Consider the following 22500-nt stretch of genomic DNA (forward strand, 5'->3'; position numbering starts at 1 on the left):
ACTGCACCTCTTCCTTCTCGACATCGCCTCTCTAAGACTGGCTGCCACGACAACCGCGAGGAGGACGAGGAGGAGGAATCTGAACACCACGCCGTTAGCGCGCCAGCGGACTCCACAACCACGCTCCATGACAAGGCAGCGTCGTCCGGCCAGCACACCCCCAGCTGCCCAGCCTCCACCTCGCCCCCCCGGCCCTCCTCGCTGGCCCTCAGACCCTCCACACCCCCCTCAGCCGCCTGTCGCTCCTGGCCACCCTGTGAGCCACCTTGACTACCCTAGGCCCAATACTCAGGGCCTGATTGATTGTGTTCCGTTAAACCTTACAGGAGATTACTTTGTTATTATAACACACACACACACACACACACACACACACACACACACACACACATACCCATTGACAAGGCTCAACTATTAGTCACAGTTACGCTGATAATTTTTTTTGTTGGTCTGATTATAAAATGTCTGTTTACATGGGGTACGTTCTATTACGATCAGGTGCTCTAAAGCGCTTTAGAATCTTTTGATTGTAATTCCTTGAGAAGATACAATCCAATTGGCCGTATACTGTACATGGCTGTTCAATCAGAATAAGAACGGAATACACCACCTCTTTCATTCCGCTTAAAATTCTGGCATTTCTATTCCGATTGAGGTGTTTATATCTATTATAAGTTTATATGAGAAATGTTATTCCGAATGAGCCGTTATTCCGTTTCTAACGGGATTAAAAGTGTCCATGCAAACGTGGCTAATGTCCTCATGAAGCAGTGCCTCTGTGGTGGGAGTAGTGCACACCTGTCTAGTCACAGGCTTCAGCTTCAGGAGGAGGGATTGCTGCGCTGGAAAGTTTTTATAGAAAAAACAGTTTAAACAATGAAAGTTGAGTAACCTCAATTTGCATGGCACATTTTTTAAAAAAAAATTTTTTATTTTTTTTAAAAAATTTTTTTAAACCAAAACTCTTAAGTTATGTTTTTTTTCAAGAACCCAGGCAAGGATTCCCCCAATAATTAGTGTCCTACAACCTTAGTGTACCTTGTTCCAATGTTTTAGTCCCTTGGTGTCATTCCATGTATACTGTCTCACGTTACCTCTGTGACCCCTGCCATCCTGAGTGCTGACCTCGTCTTTATGTCTGTGTGTGTACATGTCTCTGTGTGTGTGCAGGTCTACCTATACATCCAGATGCAGCTGTGCCGTAAGGAGAACCTGAAGGACTGGATGGGCCAGCGGGTGGCGCCAGAGCTGCGCGAGCACAGCGAGTGCCTCAACATCTTCCTGCAGATCGCCGAGGCCGTCGAGTTCCTGCACAGCAAGGGCCTCATGCACCGAGACCTGAAGGTAACACACGCACATGCACACGCACACACACACACACACACACACACACAGACACACAGACAGACACACATACATACATACATACATACATACAGTTAAGTTGTGTTAACACACAAGCATTAACAGACTCCATAATGACAACTTCCACTGGTTATATGCATTAGGTGTATTGATGAAGTATGAATGCATTACATGTTATCCTCAGGGTCCAAGACATTTTAGTGACGTCAGCGTCAGTGTAATCACTAGTAATTTTATTTCTCTGAAGACGTCCAGGGGTGCATTCCCCAAAACAATAGTTGCTAACTAAGTTAGCAGTTGCTAATGCAATTTCCCATTGCCAACCAACTAAGTTGCTAACAGGTTAGCAACTATGGTTTTGGGAAACGCACCCCGGGTTGAGAGCAGAGAGCTGATGAGCTAACAGTGTCCCTCTGTCTCTCAGCCGTCCAATATCTTCTTCACCATGGACGACGTGGTGAAGGTGGGCGACTTCGGGCTGGTGACGGCCATGGACCAGGAGGAGGAGGACCAGGAGGAGATGACCCTCACACCCATGCCAAGCTACGCTCGCCACACGGGCCAGGTGGGCACCAAGCTCTACATGAGCCCCGAACAGGTAAGCAGCGACCAGGTGCCCACTCAGATGTAGCTTCGCTTTTTTTGTAATGCCACTTCTGTGTTGGTTTCATAGCCTGGCTATCACCATACCGGTTCTCAAAAAAGAAATTGTGAAATGAAACTTTAAATTGGTACATTACAATCTCACTAAATCTTTGTTTTGGAAATCGCTGTGAATTGAAGAATTGCCAGGTGGATCTGTAGAGCTAATTCAAATGCTAAGCATTTGTCTGCTCTCCCAGTGGCTCTAGCTTGCACCCTAAACAACTAAATTAATCTTTTGAACTTTGATTTAGATTTCTAGGAGCTAATGTAGCCACTGATTTGTGTTTGTGTTTTTCTTTTGTCTTTGAATTGGTCCTTTGGTCACTCTTTGTTTGTTTCTCTCCCATTAGTTATCAGGGAACTCGTACTCTCACAAGGTGGATATTTACTCTCTGGGCCTGATCCTGTTTGAGCTCCTTTGTCCGTTCCGCACACAGATGGAAAGGGTCCGGGTAAGAGAGAGAGACACACACACACACACACACACACACACATATATATATATATATATATATATATACTGTACATACATACATACATACATACACACATAAACTCACAAACACCAGTAACTGTTGTTTTTTTCCCTCTCACAAACACACATACACACACACACACACACCATACACACAGTGGACTTTTTATAGTGACTGTTGTTTCACTTTTTTACCACAGACTCTGACTGATGTGAGAGCTCTACAGTTTCCTGTCTCTTTCACCAAGAACAACGTCCAAGAGGTGAGAATGTGCTACTTGTTTTGATGCTTTTGCCTGAGCAGTCAAGTCTATGCATGCATGTGTGTTTGCTGCCCTCTACTGGTGAAGGTGGAGAACTGTTCAACTGCTTCACTTTTAGCTGATTTATGAGTAGCATATAGATGGCTAGTCCACTTTCAAGTGATTATTCTTAGAACTCCTCACTGGCCTGATTAGAACGTAAGCAGCCATATTAGAGTATCTGGATGGTTTAAAAGTTGAAAACATTTGATCAAACACATTTTCACTGAACACATCACTTCCACTACACATGGAGATGTACTAGAAGTTAAATGCGGTACAAAGAATCAATTCTCTTTTTGTGATGTAAAGCATTTCATATAGTCCCTGTAAGAATTAAACTGGGTAAACTAAAGCTAAACTTTCTAGATTACATTTGTATAGATGTTAATAGTTTTGGAATGTGACTGTTCAACTGTGTGTGTGTGTGTGTGTGTGTTGCAGGCGGACATGGTGCGCTCCATGCTGTCGCCCAACCCTGCAGCGCGTCCAGAAGCGTCCGACATCACCGACGCGCCGCTCCTCAACGAGTTTGAGCTGCCCTAGAACTGGGAGTTTAATCCCACCATCTTCTGCAGGAATCCCTCTCGCCCTCGAACCACACACATAAATACACACACACACACACACACACACACACACACACACACACACACACACACACACACACACACACACACACACACACACACATATATATATACATTCACATTTTTCACATTTCAGTTGCCCTCCAGGATTTGACTACACCAAGAGACACAACATTCCATATGAAGGAATATGGACTTGCATATCACACAGATCCACACAAACACACACTCACACACTCATAAAAGCACTGCCCTGGAGGCTGTGCTCTCTCAACCACATTACGCTTACACACAACAACTGAACAACCAATAAACGCACCCACCCACACACACACACACACACACACACACACACACACACACACACACACACACACACACATATAAACACAATCATGCAGACAGACTGCCTTTGATTGCTGCAGTCCACTTCTCCACCTCAGGGTGGAAGCTGAGCTTTTTATCTGCCTGCATGAGGAAGTCGGACGCATCTCTCTCTCTCTCTCTCTATCTCTCTCTCTCTCTCTCTCTCTCTCTCTGAACTCTCTCTCTGAACTGTTTCTCTTTTTTTTGGACACGGGACCTCTTTTTCTCTTCAGAGTGTGTTTCTCTTCAACTGTTTCTCTTTTTTGGACCGCGGGACCTCTTTTCTCTTCAGGTGTAAATAAGTCAAGGCGACAACCTAAGTGCACACACAAAGGACACACACAGACACACACATGCACACTAATACACGCTTAACACGGAAGATGCAGCCTCCTTGTGCGGAGGTATGAATGGCCTTGGAACAGTTGTAGCTTGGAGACATATGGACGAAGCTTGAAAACAGAGACTTTCAGCAAAGACCTCTCACAGCCATCCTAACCAATGAGGGCCTCTGACCTTTGACCTTGGTTGGGCTGTGGGATGGGTGTGTGTGTGTGTGTGTCTGTGTGTTCACCAAACGGAGCGTGTTGGCAGACAGCCGACACCATGACGTTCAAAGTATGTGAGTGTTTGTTTAGTTTTTTAATTCAGAGTGTAGGCATTATCAGAGTGTAGGCATTATCATTATCAAATGATTTTTGATGCCTTCAAACAAGTGTATTCAAGGGGTGTGTGTGTGTGTGAATGAGTGTTTGTATGTGTATGAATGTGTACTTGTATGTGTATCAATGTGTACACCTGCGTGTTTGAGTGTATGTGTCTGTGCGGCTTGGTCTGCACGTGTGTGTGTGTGCTCGCTTGTGTGTGATGTTGCAATGGCATTACTTTTGGATCAGGACCGAAGATCATATCAGCTACCAAATATCGAAGCTGCCCTTAAATTGTGAATTACATAAGTAATTACTGTAAGTTTGTCTTTTTTTCTAAAACGGTCTTTCATGAAGGAGATCTAACTTGTAGATTTTTGTATATTGCGGAAAACTTATTTTCCTTAAACTGATTTCTATCAAAGGTTTGGATGCTCTGATAACCAGAAGTGAGAGCTTTTCTCAGACGAATGTCTGAAAATCAGGACAGACTGTGTGTGTTACTCAAATATGTCACTAATTTCATGTGTGTGCATGAGGTGTGTGTGTGTGTGTAGGTTTACATACACACTACCAACTGTGACTTAGAGCCATGTAGCCCTGTCATCTTTGGCATCCGATTGGCCACAGTATAATTGGTAAACACACTTAAAACAAACACTCTTTGAACCGTCTGTAGTGCTCACTGGACAAAGTCCTCACACACTCGCGACCACCAACTATAACAGTGTATCCTAGAGTATCCAACAACAACAACAAGAAAATCACAGTATATCATAGTGTCAAGATCTTTATGTACTATTTCCAGTTTACTGACAGTTCTCTGAATTTACCATTTACATATACCGTTCAGGTTGGTTTTGCCTTGTTTTGCCAGAGACGAGTTCCGTATTGAGAAGATGTGAATGAAGTTCAAAACTCATTTCGACTGGTGTCTATCCTCTTTCCAAATCAAACCGTGACAAGTACTGTCCTTCAATACCGGCAACTCCTCTCAAACCATACGATTGTGCCCATGGGCTCCTCTCTCTTTCTTTCTTTCTTTCTTTCTTTCTTTCTTTCTTTCTTTCTCTCTCTCTCTCTCTCTCTCTCTCTCTCTCTCTCTCTCTCTCTCTCTCTCTCTCTCTCTCTCTCTCTCTCTCTCTCTCTCTCTGGCTCTCTGGCTCTCTGGCTCTGTACCTTGTAAATATGTTTATTTGTTTCTATTTATGTTCATTGCAGAAGTCAATCCTGTGGGGTTGGTGGTTTATAAATATTAAACAAAAAATTATATGAAAATGTGTTTCAGACACTGGAGCGCATTGAAATATTGTGACTTCTTATAAGTCAGGATTTATTAAAAACATTCTATGACATTTGTACAACCTTGTGACGTGTTTTTCTTTATTCTAGGACTCTTAAGATTTCCACAACTCTTAAAGCTTGCCTTTTTCCAGATTTCCACAACTCTTAAAGCTCGCCTTTTCCAGATTTTAGACTAGTAGGATGACTTGGAGTCTTTGCCAGCTTTGCAGAAAGATCCATCCATGTGACACAGTACTGATGATTGGGTTGGGTGGACATTTTATACTACCCAGACACCTTTACGGTTGCAAGTCATAGTGTTTACCATGCTGTGTTCACCTGCAGATCTCCAAGTAGAATGCAATTGTAGTGTAGCGCACAGTGGGGTTATTCAGGTGTCCTGAATATAGACCATGCATAGAACACAACAATCCTATGGTTTGTGTACCCTGTAGCCTCGTTTTGGTTTACAATGGCTGCTGCGTGAATAAGCGAACTGACACATTTACAACCCCATTCAAAAAAATGTTTGGACGCTATGTAAAATGTTATTTAATGTTAATTACATAATCCCATATTATATTCGCAATATAACAGACATCAAATGGTTAAACTGAAAGTGTATTACTTTATTAAGAAATAAACTCATTTTGAATTTGATTGCAGCAACACAAAAACATCTCAAAGTTAGGACAGTGCCATGTTTACCATTGTGTAGCATCTCTTTTAACAACAGTCTGTAAACGTTTGGGAATTGAGGAGTTTTGGGAGTGGAATGCTGTCCCATTCTTGCCTGATATAGGATTCCTATGATTATAGGATTTACCATGCTATAATAATACGTGCAGTATGTTGTTGGGTATTGTTTTGCTGAAATATGTAAGTCTGAAAAAGACATTGTCTGGCATATGTGTATACCTTTCTACCCTGGAAATCACTGCGAGACACTGGCAAAGAGCAATGATGCACGTTACTTTTTCCCCAACATTCCTGGGAACCAGCTAAACTGATGAAGACAGCGCTGCAACGTGGAGGACAGTACACATTGGTCGTAGTATTATCCCATTGAGTCAAAGTCATTCAAAGTAAACATGGTCTAGTGTTATCCAATCTCGTGCAGTGAAATTTTTAAATGCATGCTTGTTGCCGCCCCTCGAGTTAGGCCATTACATTGCTCTTTGCCAGACCCTTAATCTTTCTAGATTATCAGGGTCTGGATTTTCCAGGCTATATACCTTTCAGCATTGATGGTGCCTTTCCTGATGGTCGGATGGTCCCTCTCCTCTTTAGAGTTTGGCTCCAGAGTAGACCACAGCACCAACAATGATGGAATCCTCACTCTTGGAGGATGTTCATTCAGCCATTTTATTTATTTATTTTTTTAAGAAAAAAAGACAAATCACAGATGTGCCTCAAAAATATGTTTCAATTCCAATAATTATTGCAAATCAGGTGTTTTCAGACAGATAACACACATGTAGTAAACTATAATAAAGTATGATACTCTGCTACATCTCATTCCTATTCTCCCAACTCATTATAAGCCAATGTCAGTATTTGCTTGTGATTGCTGCTCTTCTGACTGGCTAAAAGTTTATATTCATCAAGGATATATGCATGCTCTTTATAAGACTATTTATTACGGTATTTGTGTCAATCGAGGATATTTTCGCGTATTTTCAAGACATAGACTATTTCTTGCACATGAGGGCGCTCTTAACCTATAAGAAATGAGAAACTCCGCTACTATGCGTGAGGCGAGAAAATGACCGTGAGATTTTTTTTCCCATGGACAATAATTGCTCAAGATTAATCGTATGCCTACTTAGTCCTTAAGAAAACAAATGATCATGCATTCATTTCATGTGGTGTAGGCTACAGGAAATTAGTAGGCCTACTGATGGATTTCTGATGACACACCCGTCTATGAAAAAAAATAAATTACAACATCTCACCGTTAATTTGAACCAATGTGTGTTTTACGCTCAGTCGTAATTCAGACTGACAACAAGTCGTTACACTACCTTTTGGGAGGAGATACTTGCTAACAATTTCTGCGCATTTCCGAGTCAATCTGTAAACTGAAGTAGACGTCATTTCCGGGTGTCAGTATGCGTCGCTCTGCAGCGGCTGGTGGTGGGACCAGTTAAGATGTAAGCAGAGAAGCGGACATTTTTACTTAACATTAACGGTTACTGTAGTCTAAATACCAACACTACAAGGTTTCATACACAGTTGCCCACGTTTCTCGTGAAAGAAGGCCCGGTAGCGATACCCTGGCAAACGGACTCGCCACCGACGGACCGGCAGCCATTTTTGCAAGTATGGCTGGGGAGGTTCGGGAGGCCTGCTGGGGCCGTAGCCTGGAGCGAGCTCAGCCCAGGGGTTGTTTATCACTGTCGCGGACGCTCCTCTCTTTCGTCGCCGTTGCAGTTCTGGTGCAACTGCCGTCTCTCGCCGAAGCAAAAGAATGCGAAAAGCCCTGCATGAATGGAAAGTGCAATGCCGCCACTGGTAACTGCCTTTGCGACCCGGGCTGGGTTGGGGACCAATGCCAACACTGCGGCGGCCGCTTCAGGTAAGACCAAATAAGAGACGTGGTGACAGGTAGGCTAGCGCTGGAGAAAAGACTGCAAGTGCACCTGTGTATGGCATGCTATGCGTGATTGCTGTTTGCAGGGTTGCTGAGACCAGCTAGCGGGTGTGATTGCAGACTCGCTGGGCCACGGACTCTGTGTGTAAAATATTTTACTGGCGAAGGAGACCACTAGCTGCTTAGCTTACCTTTTGAGTCTTCTTACCGCTGCCTACGAGCCAGCTCAGACTGGCACTGATAACGCTTTAGCATCCGCGCTTGTTTAGTTCTGGCTTACATTTTAGTTTATGTTGGACAGCTAGCGTTGTCGTACGTCCTGGACTGTAGTCAGTGAAGAAGGGCTTGTTTGGTACATTCTGCTCTCTCATTTCACACCTGTAATAGTTGTATGCAGGTCCATAAAGTCTGAAGAAGTGCCGAATCGTAAATGTCTGAATGCAACAAACACACAGAGAGATTGGGCAGAAATGCTAAAATTCTGTTGACATGAACTCAAGGAAAGGGGACATAAATTCTGTTGACATGAATTGAAGGGAACATGACGTGACGACACGAATGAGACAACCCGGGGAGACAGGCTACAAGATGATTATTCAGAACTGGTCGTCACGACCAGCGTTTTTCACTCAGGTCTTATCACCTAGTGAATACGGATTTGTTGACAGTAGCCTATCTAAAAAGCTTTCTTGTTGACGATATCATGAAAATGAAATTGACGCAGCCTGCCTCACGTATACTAAATTGGTCTTGAAAAGTTGTTTTACTCTGTGCTTTGCTGTTGCATGCATGTCCTATGTGGGGGCTGGCAAGGCATACAAGATAAACCTGACCAAAGCTGAAATTCCTGAAGGTTTAGTATGTCTGTCTGTGTGTGTTTGTCTGGCTTTGTGTGTTTGTAAGAGAGGAAGAATAATAGTAGTTTGGCATGAGATGAAAAATTGTCAGCGGAATGAAATGGCCGTGTAAGAACCCTTAAGCATTTTATCAAAATAAAAATAAAATCTGCTCATGAGGGCAGTTTGAAGTTCTCCCAAGTGTCTTAACAGTGTGTGCACAATGAAGGCTTTCATATTCATTTGGGAGGGCATGTCCTGATAAAAAGTCATATTGGAAATAAGTATGCGTGGCATGGCAGGATGTCTAGGGTATTCCTGCTCCGTGATGGCACACTACACCATTGATGCAAACTTACTGACCCTGAGGACATAAGCTCTATACAGATACTTTTGATGTTTCTCTTTATAATGGAAAGCCAATGGGATTGTCCAACTACATAGTCTAAACTCCCAACAGGCTAAAGACTTTACACTCGAGTTGCGCATGTGTGAACAGTGGGGTTTCTGCTTCAGTACACCGCAAAAGCCACATTTTAAAATGAGACTGAATGTATATGGGCTAACATAGTCACCAGCTGTGGCTTTCAAACAGATAAGAATGTGTGTTATCGTTTGAGAAACCGCTTCTCGGCAGATGGGCTGACAAAGAGGTGTTATCACTGCACCATGACACCATTACCATGTCTACATTTCCTGCTTATTAATATCTGGAGGTTGATTCATGACCGGCTCGGGCTCTGTTAATGATCTTTTCCGGCTGACTTTCGGCTTCGCCTGAACAGTGCAAGTACGTACTTGACATGGTGGCTCCGAATGCAAGCGTTGATAAGATCAGGTGTGCATAGCAACTGCTGTCTGTGATTCAGTGGAAAGCCCCAATCTACCACCATCCACCCACACCTGCATGGACCGTTACAACTGATTTGAATCTTCAGTAATGATAATATGCGAATAAGCTTTACCTTTTTGGACTTCTCACGCCCTACATCCTGCTTGCCCAGTTCCTGCCTCACAGGAAGTCCAACCACATGCAGGCGCCTACTCTTTCCTCCCCGTGTGTGTTTGAAGTGTCTGCTCTCCTGTCCAGGTAGATTGATTTTTTTTTAAACAGCTGAGGATGCCTTACAGACGTTAGCACGAGCAACTGGGGACTGGTGCACACTTCAGTAGAGACAAATCACAAAACCATTCGCTGGGCATCTCGACAAAAAAAAATGACCGTCCATCCATTTTGATAGTTGCTCGACTCACTGCCACTTGTTCTCTACAACACCACCTTGACAGTTAGTCGGTCAATGCATTTCATTCAAAACAACCTGAAAGTTTCTATGCAAGCAAAATGGCAGTAGCTTCAGTTTGTTTCACATGTCTTTAAGTGCTAGGTGCACAAGATGGAGAGGAGATAACACATTGCTAAGCTACAAACTGTTTGTCAGCTGAGGGAATGAGTCGTCATCTGTCCGCTGAACATTGGTGGCTCTTTTTGCAGCATTCTATATGGAGGTTGTGCATGGATGCTGGTTGTGATTCCTGGTGTATGGCACAACTCCACCACGATTAGTGGCAGGAATGGCACCATATGCCAGGTTGCGCACAATAGCACTGGCATGGCATGGCCAGGCAGAAAGAACGACGGTCGGTCGAGCTCAAACAATTCGCCGCAGCCAGACTCGCTCTTGATTATTATTTTATCTTTATAATTAGCAGCATCTAAAAAAGTCCAGACAAAGTGGGCGACTGTTCCCTTCCCGGAGCTGTGTTGGTTTCTCGGAACTGCTTTTAGGCTAAATGCTTTTTTTAATATCCAGGCCTGTGATGTGGTTCCCTCACCCTAGACCGCAGATGAAAACATTTTCCATAATGCTTATTGCTGAATGGCTTTACCATATTTAGCATGGCATTTGCAAAATTTTGAAGCAACTGTATGTTGTAATTTGCTTTTCGATATGTTTTTTTTAATGGCAAGCAGTTATAGCGGATATCATCCTCAAATTTGTTGTGGTTGGGTATGTTGTCACGTTGGAAGGAAACGAGTTCTAAGCTCACCTGTCATTCCATCTAACTGCTAAGGCTATCCATTAGGCCAGTGGTTCTCAAAGTGGGGTATGCGGACCCTTGGGGGTCTGCGACCCATCGCCAAGGGGTCCGCAAAATAATTTTCTGTGATCTGGGTTGGACCTCCCAGTGAAAATTTAAAACAGTATGATATTGCCAAAAGACGAGAGCAAGCTCATGTGTCAGCGTGCAAACTATGCTGCTGTTGGTATCTGGATGCTTTTCTTTTGCATTGTTTGCAACTACTTTTTGTAGTTGGCTTGGCAGTGTTACACCAACAACTCCTTACTGCAATTTAAATACCAAAAGTATGCATGACTCTGGTTGTATTTGTCATGTGTAGTCAGGATAGGCTAATTATCAGCCAACAAGAATGTAGTACTCTCAGTTAGGACAGCAGGGAAACGGTTTGTGCACATTTTTAATGAAGTATGTTCAACACACAGCTAATGAATATCTGACTGGCCAGTAATGGTCTGTTTGCATACGGATGGCCACTTTAAAATGGCCTGAGTGAAATGCTGTGGGCTCATGTGCTCACTGTGCTGGCTGTTTGCAGGGCGCACACATACATTTAGCGGTGTGCAAGGATGTCCTCTTCCTCCTGACAGAACCCATGTGGCTTACATCATCGTCATCATCAGCAGCAGCAGCAGCAGCAGCAGCAGCAGTAGCCAGTCAGCACTGCCAGACTGTGACCTGGGTGATTTGCAGCCGCTGGGAAACGTTAGCCGATAAACCGCCTCTGAACATGACCCATCACACACTCACAGTCACACACACACAGTCACATACAAATTTGTACACACACACACACGCTGTTGCCATGACGGTGCACACACGCTGTTGCCATGACGGTGCTCACACACTCACACACACACACACACACACACACACATACGGTATACACACTAAATACACAGACATTGCACAGGTCAGCAGTTGAGTTTTATAGGGGGTGTGTCTGGAGAGATGAAGTAGGGCTGTGATGGCCCTGTAGCCTAAATGGTCAGCGCTTTCCAGGTGTAGAGAGCAGCCAGTGTGGGTCCAGTCTACGAGTGAGCGCCGATGTGTCCAAATAAATGGACTTTTGGATGAGGATTATGAAAGATCTGCATCCTGTTTTTTGTTATGCTTCAGGAAGTGAGGGATTGGTTGCTAATATTCTTTTTTTGGCAAGGGGGTGGCGGAAGGTAATGACTTAAGTGTTTTTTTGTTTTTGTTTTTTTGGTTGTGAGGAGGCCAGCAGCACAACACGTTTCTTTGCCTGATTCAGTTTAGCGTTGTCCAGTTAATGAGAGCAGTTTTGTTCAGGAGGAGAGTGGCCGTAATGTCTTTGAATCTTAAGCCTTTAGATGAACATCCTGCAGTCTGACTGAGACATGTGTCTGAAATAAGCCCGGCCAATCCAATCTGTCTGCAAGCCAGCGGCTGCCCCTTTGTCTTCAGGACCTGAGGTGCAGATTTATTGCTGAGGATATAGCCCATTGTGTTGTTTGCAAACTGATTGTTCAGGAGACGACAGAGCCTGAGGAAAGAGATTGTGTGTGGGTGGGTGTGTGTGGGTGTGGGTGGGTGGGGTTGGGTGCTTAGTTCCTTGAGCCATGTGTTTTTCTGGCAGTTTGTCCTCAAGGTCTGCATCAGAATTTGGACAGTGTCAGTGCCTCTCTCTCTCTCTCTCTCTCTCTCTCTCTCTCTCTCTCTCTCTCTCTCTCTCTCTCTCTCTCTCTCTCTCTCTCTCTCTCTCTCTCTCTCTCTCTCTCTCGCATGACAAGGAAATTAATGTAGAACTAAGTTGTGAACTGTCTGAATGATCACATGGAAAAGACAAGGGCCCCACACAATACCATGGTTGTAGCCTATAGCCTACAGTCTTATTTTAATCGGTCAACTGGATTGAATGAATTAGATAAACACAGTGAAGATTTCCATAAACGCCCCAAGTGCTGAGCAGCATCAAGCAACAAGTTGGACTCTGTGGAGGCAGACATGGCTAAGAATGGCTCAATACAACAGAGACTATGTTTCCATGTACATCATATTCTGATTAAGGACCGTATTCTGGTTATGGCGATGTTCAGAATAAGATGTTTCCATGTGTAGCAGAAACGGAACATTCTGTTTACATGTTAATCAGCATGTACTGAGTAAAGCAGTGACGTGCAGTAGAAGTACCTAGTGTCTGCGTCATGATGTCCCAACGGGCTCGGTCCCTGAATTTCATTCATGACCACAAAATAAATTTCGGCAGATTTTGTTTTGCATTTTAGCCGTATAATAGGCCGCTTTGATTGAGGGGTTTGTGAGCATACGATGCTTTCACCCAGCGATAAATTCCATCTTGACATTTAAACTTTCAGGTTTTAATACATCAATTGACCTCGCCTTTTTGCCACACTTTTCACTATGTTTGCAAAGTGACAGGGCATCAAAGCAAGCTACCAAAATTCCTTGCACGAACATGTGCAGATGTAATTTAATATTCCGAAAAGGGCATTTCCCAACTAATGTGTTTCCATGCTACAATATTCCAGTTAAAAGAGGCATATGCTACGGGTGTTATTCCAGAGTTTAGTATATTCAGAGAATATGACCTTATTCGGGTTATGGCATCTGGAATAAGGTGTTTACATGACTCATGTGCAATTGGAATATTGTCATTATTCCGAATAAAACCGGAATGTGGTGTGCATGGAAAAGTAGTCGTTGACTAATCAGTATGAATAAGCATCTGGCTTGAGAACCGAATGAGGAGCTTTTTAGTTATTGTTCTTCTTCTTAATCACACTTCCCAATTCCAGAGGTTAATCCCCGAGAGGTCCGAAATTAGTCATGAGGGGAGTTCCTAAAAGTGGCCGTTATTACAATAGCATGTTTTTTCCTGGTGAAGGACACACACCCATGAAGGCCCTTCTGATGTGGAATACCATGAAGCACACACGGCTTCTGTTGTTTTCCTTTAAATGTTCCTGCGTTAGATGTTTTCAGTGTTTAGACAGCAGTCACACATGCCTGATACTCCACACATTGGAATGGGGAACTGACCCAATATACACACACACACACACACACACACACACACACACACACACACACACACACACACACACACACACACACACACACAGCACTCACTCACTCGTTCACACACACACACACACACACACAGCACTCACTCACTCACTCTTTCTCTCACTGCTCGCTTAGACACACACACTCTGACTGTCTCACATATGCGGACAGAGAAGCCAGGCGTGCCGTGCATTATGCAGAAGCACGGAGCTCCGAACACCCTTCAAATCTGTGCGGCGGACATGAACTCGAGTTACCAGCCCGCCTGGCGGTCACTCGAATTGCGTTGTTGCCACGACGTTGCCGAGTGCTGAAAAATTCATGGTGTTGCAGGGCCATCATTACTGAAGCCCGATATGGGTTCAGAAGAAGGCGTGCCATGACCACAACGGGGTGAAGTCCAACATGAATCTGACCCATAGAGGTTAGTTGACATCAGCCAATGAAGCCTAGCCTGGCCTCCACACTTTGTTTACTTCGCCAACTTTTCTCTGAACCGACCAGTGAACAGTGGGTGTTCCTGAGAGCGATTACGTTTAAGTTGCAAGCCTATCGTTATCGTTGTGTCCCTCGTGGTTAACATACGTCATTACCAAACGTTAGTGATTGAGCTCCAATGATTTCAAACTTCAGACAAGTGTCCATCAACCAGGAAATAATGTTTGCCAATGGATCTAGGCCAGACTCTCTGCAAAGTCAGAGAGTCTGGTATCCAGGCTAAATGAAGCCAATGACACTCAGAATTCTCAAACAGCTTTCCCTTACCTGAGGAGGTAGCCTAGTTCTCTACAAACATAAAAAATGGATGAGGTTAGAGTTGAAATTGTCAGTCAAATGATTTTGATTGTAACAAATAAATAAATCAATGTTCTGAGAAATTGTGTACAGCCTGAATGGTCATTTGCCTCTGTTCATTCATATACATTTGAATGCACCTCTGGCATTGACCTGTTGCGTCAGCACCGGATCTGTGATCTGCTCTCCTCAAGACCAGTTGCCATCTCAATAGCCGATGGAGTCTGTCTGGGTGATATTAAAGCAACGCCAAATGATTTGTCTGGAGTTGGAAAAGGCAGTGTCCTGATTGTTGGACTGGAATGGCAGTTGTGCCCTGGAGTGGCTGGCGTTGTGTTGGTGTTTGCCACACTGTGTGTGCGTGTGCGTGTGCGTGTGATGTGTCGCGTGTGTCGTGTGTGTGTGTGCGTCGTTATTATAGCGGCCGCTTGTGTGTGTGTGTGTGTGTGTGTGTGTGTGTGCATGTGCGTGTGTGTGTGTATTGCGTAGTATTGATGCGCGTCGCGTGTGTGTGGCGTGTGTGCGTCGCGTGTGTCTTGGCGTGTCGCGTGTGTGTGTGTGCGTTTGTGTGTGTGCGTGTGTGTGTATCAGGCCAGGCACTTGCCCACCAAAAGCTTAATGTGATTTAAGGTGTTTTGAGTGTCTTTGTCTTTGTTGATTTTCATACTGACCAGTGCGATTCCTGGAAGGTATGTCTGTTAAAGGTTCAGCAATACTTCATAAAGCCTGGGTTGTTTACAAAGCCCAGTGATAAATGAGCCATATGTTATACTGTTATTTGTGTGTGTGTGTGGTTTCATGAGTAAATCAGGATCATGTGAATTAGCCCAAAGGAGATATTTGTTTAGCTTGATTTTGCTTCCTCTTTTTATGGTGTGTGAGTGAGAGAGAGAGAGAAGATGTGTGGAGGGATCCTTGAACCCTCAGGTGGTCTGTCTCACTGCCTGATATGTAATTGCATTCTCACTCTTTCTCTCTCTCTCTCTGTTTTTTTTACTCACACACTCACACACACACACACACACACACACACACATAATTGTATGAATCCGTAACTGAATTACAGTTTACAGGGAAGATGCCGTGAAGCTCGTGAATCACTTGGAGACATCAGATTCAGTACAGTACAGCACGGCGGTCCCCGCGCGCCACATGCTAGCCTATTAGCTCTTTGTCTACTACACTAGGCATTCCTACTCCTATTCAGACCTGCGCTATGACACACGGTTTCCTAGTGCCATTGTTCTCTCAAAAACTTAAGGGCGTGGTTTTATGTTTCTTGTTTGGGCAGAGTACTTTGTCAGGCATGTTCTTATATGTCAGTTAACTCCCTGTGAGAGTAAACAGTTCTATCGGTAAATTCCCTGCGACAGCAGTGGGACCCACATACTATAGTGATTTTTATCTTAATCCACTCCATATACACGCTGATATGGTTTGCTTCCTCAGGCCTCTCCCTGAGAAGGAAGAAGTTGGTTCAGGGTTGGATTGTAAGAAATAATTCCTGATCACGCAACTACTTTTTTATCACATAACATACCGTCCATATTTTCCCCAACCACCCTGGGAGACTGGCTCCTCTAGATTTAACATTTTAAAAGGCCTCTACCATGGGCATTTTCTGTGTGACTGCCCTTGAAATGAAAAGTCTGTCGCTGGCTGTTTGACTCGGTAGCATTTGCTTCTGTCAGTTATTGAGTCATGCAAGCCGAAAGAGTGGCTCATTAAAACTCTTGGCCAAATATTTGGACAAGCAGTTGGAATTTTTGTTTGTTAAAGAATGTAGAATTGTGATTGAGGGCCCCAATCAGATGATTGTTTTGAGTCTGGGTTTTGGGGCGAGAGAGTGCAGGTGGTGGAGGGGTGGAGGAGTTTCACCAGACCAGTGAGGCACTGCTGTGCCGAATGTGTGTGTGTTTATTTTTTATTTTTTTTTGTGCCCTTCTTCGGGAGGCCGTACATACTCCGAGCATCTCAAGGCAGCCTAATTCATGGTTCATGTGACAGACACACAGCCGATCATAGTGATCGGAGTCCAGAGACTGCGCAGCACTGATGCATCTCCAGATGATGCTCTGTTCTAGAAGAACATCAACAGTCTCTGAGCAGAACACAGCGTCTCTATGACAACTCGATCGATGCCTTTTACTGTTAGCTAGTTAGCTGAAGAAGCACCTTTGCCATAACAACACTGCTGCTCAGTTGAGTGTAGCAGCAAATGAGGTAGTTGACCTTGGCTGGACTGGTGACTTGTGGCCAGAGTGATGAGGGGATAAGCTGGACGTAATTAATATGTGGCTTGGTGACAACTCTGGGTAAATCATCTCAAATAAATGCTTTGAAAGAGCCCTGTGTGGGCTTTGTGTTGCTAGGAGCCCTGTGTGGGCTTTGTGTCGCTAGGAGAAGACTGTGGTTTGTTGAGTGTCTTCCTCACTAGATGAAAAAAGTGGTCATAATCTCAGAAACATCCCAACCACTTTGGTTTTCCAGCCAATTGGATTTGATCATCAGAGAAGGTATCAGTGCAGAGCTCTGTTGCCTTCCCACATTATCCTTCAGTGTAGAGGCAGCATTTTGACTGGCTCTCTTAGAAGATTACTGTAGTCTACAAACTTTCCCTCCACAAGCACTGTGTACCTGCAGAGACCTGTGTCTCGTTGTTGTTGATGTTGTTGTTGCTGCTGTTGTTGTACACCTAGTAATTTGGCCCAGTGCATTATGGGCTTGTGGAGGAGCCAGTCTCTGTGATGACGTGGAGATTATTTTCCCCTCGTTCTCCTCCTGTGGTTTTCTTCGCTGGAGGTGTCTCGTCGCTCTCAAAACCGCCCTGATGTCACCCTCTGGGCCCTTGGCCATGTCTTTGCACCTCTCTTTTTTCTTTTTTTCCTCTTCCCCACTCCTCTCCTCTCTCTCTCTCTCTCTCTCTCTCTCTCTCTCTCTCTCTCTCTCTCTCTCTCTCTCTCTCTCTCTCTCTCTCTCTCTCTCTCTCTCTCTCTCTCTCTGTCTTTCTCTCCGCCTCAGTGCTTGCATCCTGTTCTCTCCGCCCTGGTGCTGAGCACAGAACGGCAGACCACCATGGCCTAATGGGCTTTAATGAGGCATATTGCATCCATAAGCTGTGTGATATGGTGTGAATTTGAGAGAGTAGGCTAAGTGAGTATCTCTCTCTCTCTCTCTCTCTCTCTCTCTCTCTCTCTCTCTCTCTCTCTTTTCTCTCTCTCTCTTTTTCTCTCTCTCTCTCTCTCTCTCTCTCTCTCTCTCTCTCTCTCTCTCTCTCTCTCTCTCTCTGTGTGTGTGTATAGACGAGACTGGGAGACAGCGGAGAGATTGAAGTCTCCAGTGCTTTGTGTTTGTCTGTTTTTGTTGCAGATCTCTACGGACAGGGGCTGTATTAATGATGTGCCTGGCTGCACATACAGTAATTAGTGTTGTGGATGTACCCACTAACAATGTGCTGTGAGACTGTTACACCAGTGGGATGAGCACACATCTCACACAACCTGTAATAAAACACACACACACACACTTTCTTACTAGCTCGACTAGATACCTACAGTAGTCACACAGTCCCTCTCACACACACACACACACACACACACACACTTTCTTACTAGCTCGACTAGATACCTAGTCACACAGTCCCTCTCACACACACAAACACACAGACACACACACACACACACACACACACACACACTGGCCTTCATTTATGAAACGTGCGTAGGACAGACATACGCTCATTTCCACGCAAAGCATGGCATTTACCAATTTGAACGTGAGCGGTGGCTACGCTCAAATCTCACCTCAAGTCTCAACTCATGTACGCAAGTTTTTGAGGCGGCATAGCACGGTGCAGTAGTAAATCGGTGGAGCATTGGAAAGTTGAAGAGTTGAATTCATGGAATATCCTGAGACTTAAGAACTAAGACTTTTCCTGCACATTTGTAGCCTACTTGCCGTAATGTAGCCTGTTATGTTGACACATTTGATGACGTAGGATAGCCATATGGAGAGGATTACTTTCTCTTTGGAAAATAAATAATTTTTTTATTCAAAGGACAAATGGCAGTGTCGTATGGTTATGTGATGAATGTATGTAGTATGATGCATTCTTTCTGTGAAAATAAAGTCTTTTATGGGCTTCAAGTCCCTCCCACTTGGCGGCCATATTGCAAAGCTTTTTGGGCACTTATCTAACGGGCATCTATTTCGGGTCCAACTGCGCGTGCGCAATGCTTCACAAATAAAGACACACCAACCTCGCTCCAGCTACGAGATAACCACACATGATTGGCACGATGTATTCACAACATACCACATGAATGGCACGATGTATTCACAACATACCACATGACTGGCACGATGTATTCACAACATACCACATGAATGGCACGATGTATTCACAACACACCACATGAATGGCACGATGTATTCACAACATACCACATGAATGGCACGATGTATTCACAACATACCACATGATTGGCACGATGTATTCACAACATACCACATGATTGGCACGATGTATTCACAACATACCACATGAATGGCACGATGTATTCACAACATACCACATGATTGGCACGATGTATTCACAACATACCACATGAATGGCACGATGTATTTACATGTAAACTTTTGGCGGCGAAAGGGAAGGAATATGTGGAGACTACTGCCATGTTTGCGTTACAAACTAACCCCATACATTCCTATGGGAGATTCTAACCCCATACATTCCTATGGGAGATACTAACCCCATACATTTCTATGGGAGATACTAACCCCATACATTTCTATGGGAAATACTAACCCCATACATTTCTATGGGAGATTCTTTGAGTGCTGTGTCTCCTCATTAGAAAGTCTCTGCTTCAATCCCTATAGTTGTCTGGCTTTCTTGATGACACTTTTTTTCTAGCTGTCCAAATTAACAATGTTCACAGCTGGACTTGCAACGTCCCTGTGGCTATCTCAAGGTCACAAATGTTTCTCTGTTGGACGTATAATGGACCTCGCATGTCGTAAATTGGAGGGGCGAGGCCTTTAAAACGAGCATGTATAGGGGCATGATATTTAAATTACGCTTGTTTCCAGCTGCCACATGTATCAGCATGCGTTTGTTCTTATGCTGGAATTGGAGTGATACGAAAATGTCATGAATCACACGCGAGGCCCGTCGTAAGATGGTTTCTGCGCTCAGATCTGCGCTGGTTTCTACGCTCGGTTGATAAATTAGGGCCAATGTCTCTCTCTGTTTGGCTTCCTCTGTGGCCACCCTCTCACCTGTGCCTAGTAAAACTCTGGATTTTAGGAGGTGAGCAGATTCCTTAGGGCAGGGGTTTTCAACTGATTGTGAACCAGGGACCACCATTCTGACTAATTACGTAACCCCAGGACCACCACTGAATAAAAATACTGATTCCCACATTGCAGCTACATTACTGAATCCATGGTCAGGGACCACCAGCAATGTCCTCATGGACCCCAACTGGGCCGCGGACTACTGGTTGAAAACCCCTGCCTTAGGGAATGAGCAGAGAATGAGTCCTAATAGGACATAAACATCCTTATCCACCCTGTGCACTCTGTACACATCATTACCATAGTCTCTGACCTACAAACCTCAATAACCAGTCTGTCAGAGACATCTAGCCTGGTTGCTTTCACTCAATAAAATGTTCTGACTTTTATTAGGGGCGATTTGTTTATCTGAGCAAGTTCTGCAGAGTAGTTGGTGTGCGTCCTCTTGTAAATCGGTCAGTAAATAATGTGGACGATTTGCAAGCTGGATCCTACAGGAGATTTGGGTTGTGTGAGCACTTGAGTTTAGCTCACTCAGCAGGACAGTCCGGAGAGAGTGTACTAATGTGGGAAGGAGTGTGTGTGTGTGTGTGTGTGTGTGTGTGTGTTTCGGCAGAGCCTGTCCTAGCTTGCTTGAAGAACAATGGTGTTTACTGGACTCCTTTGTTGTAGGGCTCGAGCAACCTTGAACTGGCCACAAAATCATAAACTGTGTGTGTGCGCGTGCGCAAGTGCATGGGCTTGCATGTCTGTTTGTGTGTTATGTGTTGTATGTGTGTTATCTTGTTATCTATTCTTATCTTGTTTTGCTCTTTGCAGGTTGTCGGGGCCCTCTGGCTTTCTCTCCGATGGACCAGGAAACTACAAATACAAGACTAAATGCACCTGGCTCATAGAGGGACAGTAAGTACACGCATACACACACACACACACACACACACACACACACACACACACACACACACACACACCAGTTACACAATTAGATAAACTCAAATGAAGCTTTGGCCACATTTCATGTTCATTCAGCAAGTCCAACAAGCAAGTCCGACCAAGCACCTCTGATTTGATTAGAGTGAAATGAAACTAAATCAACAATTGTCGTCTATATGACTGACCAGACACGATCAGGTTCTGCCCCGTTAGAATGCTGCGGACCAGTCAAGCGAAACTTGCATTGTTGACAGACAGCAGAGAAACTGGAGGCATCATCATCATCATCATCATCATCATCATTTATTCATGTGTCTGATCTGTGTGGTGCTTCTGGACTGCTGTTTATGTAAAACGGCTGCACATGGGTGGCCTTACTAAACCGCATGATGTTTCCCCGAGACCTTGGATGTGCCGTGGCCTGCCTTACAACAACAGCAAAACTCTCGTCTCGCTGACTCCTTGGTTTGGGGTCTAGTGCCACAGTGTTTTTGGGAAAACAAAAATCCAGACTAGTTTTGGGCCAAGAGCACGTACAGTACACATAAGTATGCACCTCTGTTTTGAATTATAATTTGTAGGTGCAGGAAATAGCGCATTTACAATGATACTTAGCTGGCTGGTCAGATCTCCATAGCTATGCCACCAAGGTAACGGAAATGCCAGTCTTTCCATGGCCTTGGTGAATTGCCCTTACATAAGAGACACACAAGGCAACTGTGGAGGTACTAGGTGAGTGTGGTCATATACCTCCCCTGTCGCACAGCACTGGACTCATAAACTCATTAAGCTGATGTCAGAGCACCCTGTTGGAGCCATATTCTTCTGTAATGACATTTAGTGTCCGTGTGTAAGCATAGAGTTAAGAGTTAGCGTTGTTGTTACGCCTACAGAAAGATGTGGACCACCCATTTGGTCTTGCGATGGTGTTGTTAACCTTTGCTCTGAGTATGTTGCACTGTCATCACAACTTCGTCCATGCAGTGTGCACTACCAACTTCCATGTCTTGTCTTAATGAGCAAAAAAATTCCATTTGAGCAACATTTTGCAATTTGCCATTTGGGACATTCAGTGTGTTGTGATTTTTGTTGTGTTGGGTTAATTTCGCTGAGTGTGCAAAGAAAAGCTTCCTTCCAAAGTGGGATAGGCCTTCTCTATTTATATCTTTGATAGGCTTTGATGGGTAAACAAAATATGACTTTATTTCTGTACAGCACATGCCCACTATCACACAGAT

At 44.3% G+C, this 22500-nt stretch overlaps 2 protein-coding genes across 2 annotated transcripts in view; both read left to right on the top strand.

The window, feature by feature from the left end:
• The window catches only part of eif2ak3 (eukaryotic translation initiation factor 2-alpha kinase 3), a 34065-nt gene extending 30732 nt beyond the window's left edge, over positions 1-3333 (top strand). The window contains exons 14-20 of the mRNA XM_048228296.1: positions 1-256; positions 792-849; positions 1119-1344; positions 1790-1963; positions 2361-2462; positions 2686-2748; positions 3232-3333. The exon at positions 1-256 is cut by the window's left edge and continues 81 nt beyond it. Coding sequence (XP_048084253.1) covers positions 1-256; positions 792-849; positions 1119-1344; positions 1790-1963; positions 2361-2462; positions 2686-2748; positions 3232-3333 — 981 coding nt within the window. The remainder of the gene's footprint in view (positions 257-791; positions 850-1118; positions 1345-1789; positions 1964-2360; positions 2463-2685; positions 2749-3231) is intronic.
• Positions 3334-7770: 4437 nt separating this feature from the next.
• Positions 7771-22500, top strand: part of atrn (attractin) — a 79849-nt gene continuing 65119 nt past the window's right edge. The window contains exons 1-2 of the mRNA XM_048227701.1: positions 7771-8252; positions 21149-21232. Coding sequence (XP_048083658.1) covers positions 7999-8252; positions 21149-21232 — 338 coding nt within the window. The 5' untranslated portion in view covers positions 7771-7998. The remainder of the gene's footprint in view (positions 8253-21148; positions 21233-22500) is intronic.

This window comes from Alosa alosa, chromosome 19 (assembly GCF_017589495.1).
Source record: "Alosa alosa isolate M-15738 ecotype Scorff River chromosome 19, AALO_Geno_1.1, whole genome shotgun sequence".
Taxonomy (NCBI): Eukaryota; Metazoa; Chordata; class Actinopteri; order Clupeiformes; family Clupeidae; genus Alosa; species Alosa alosa.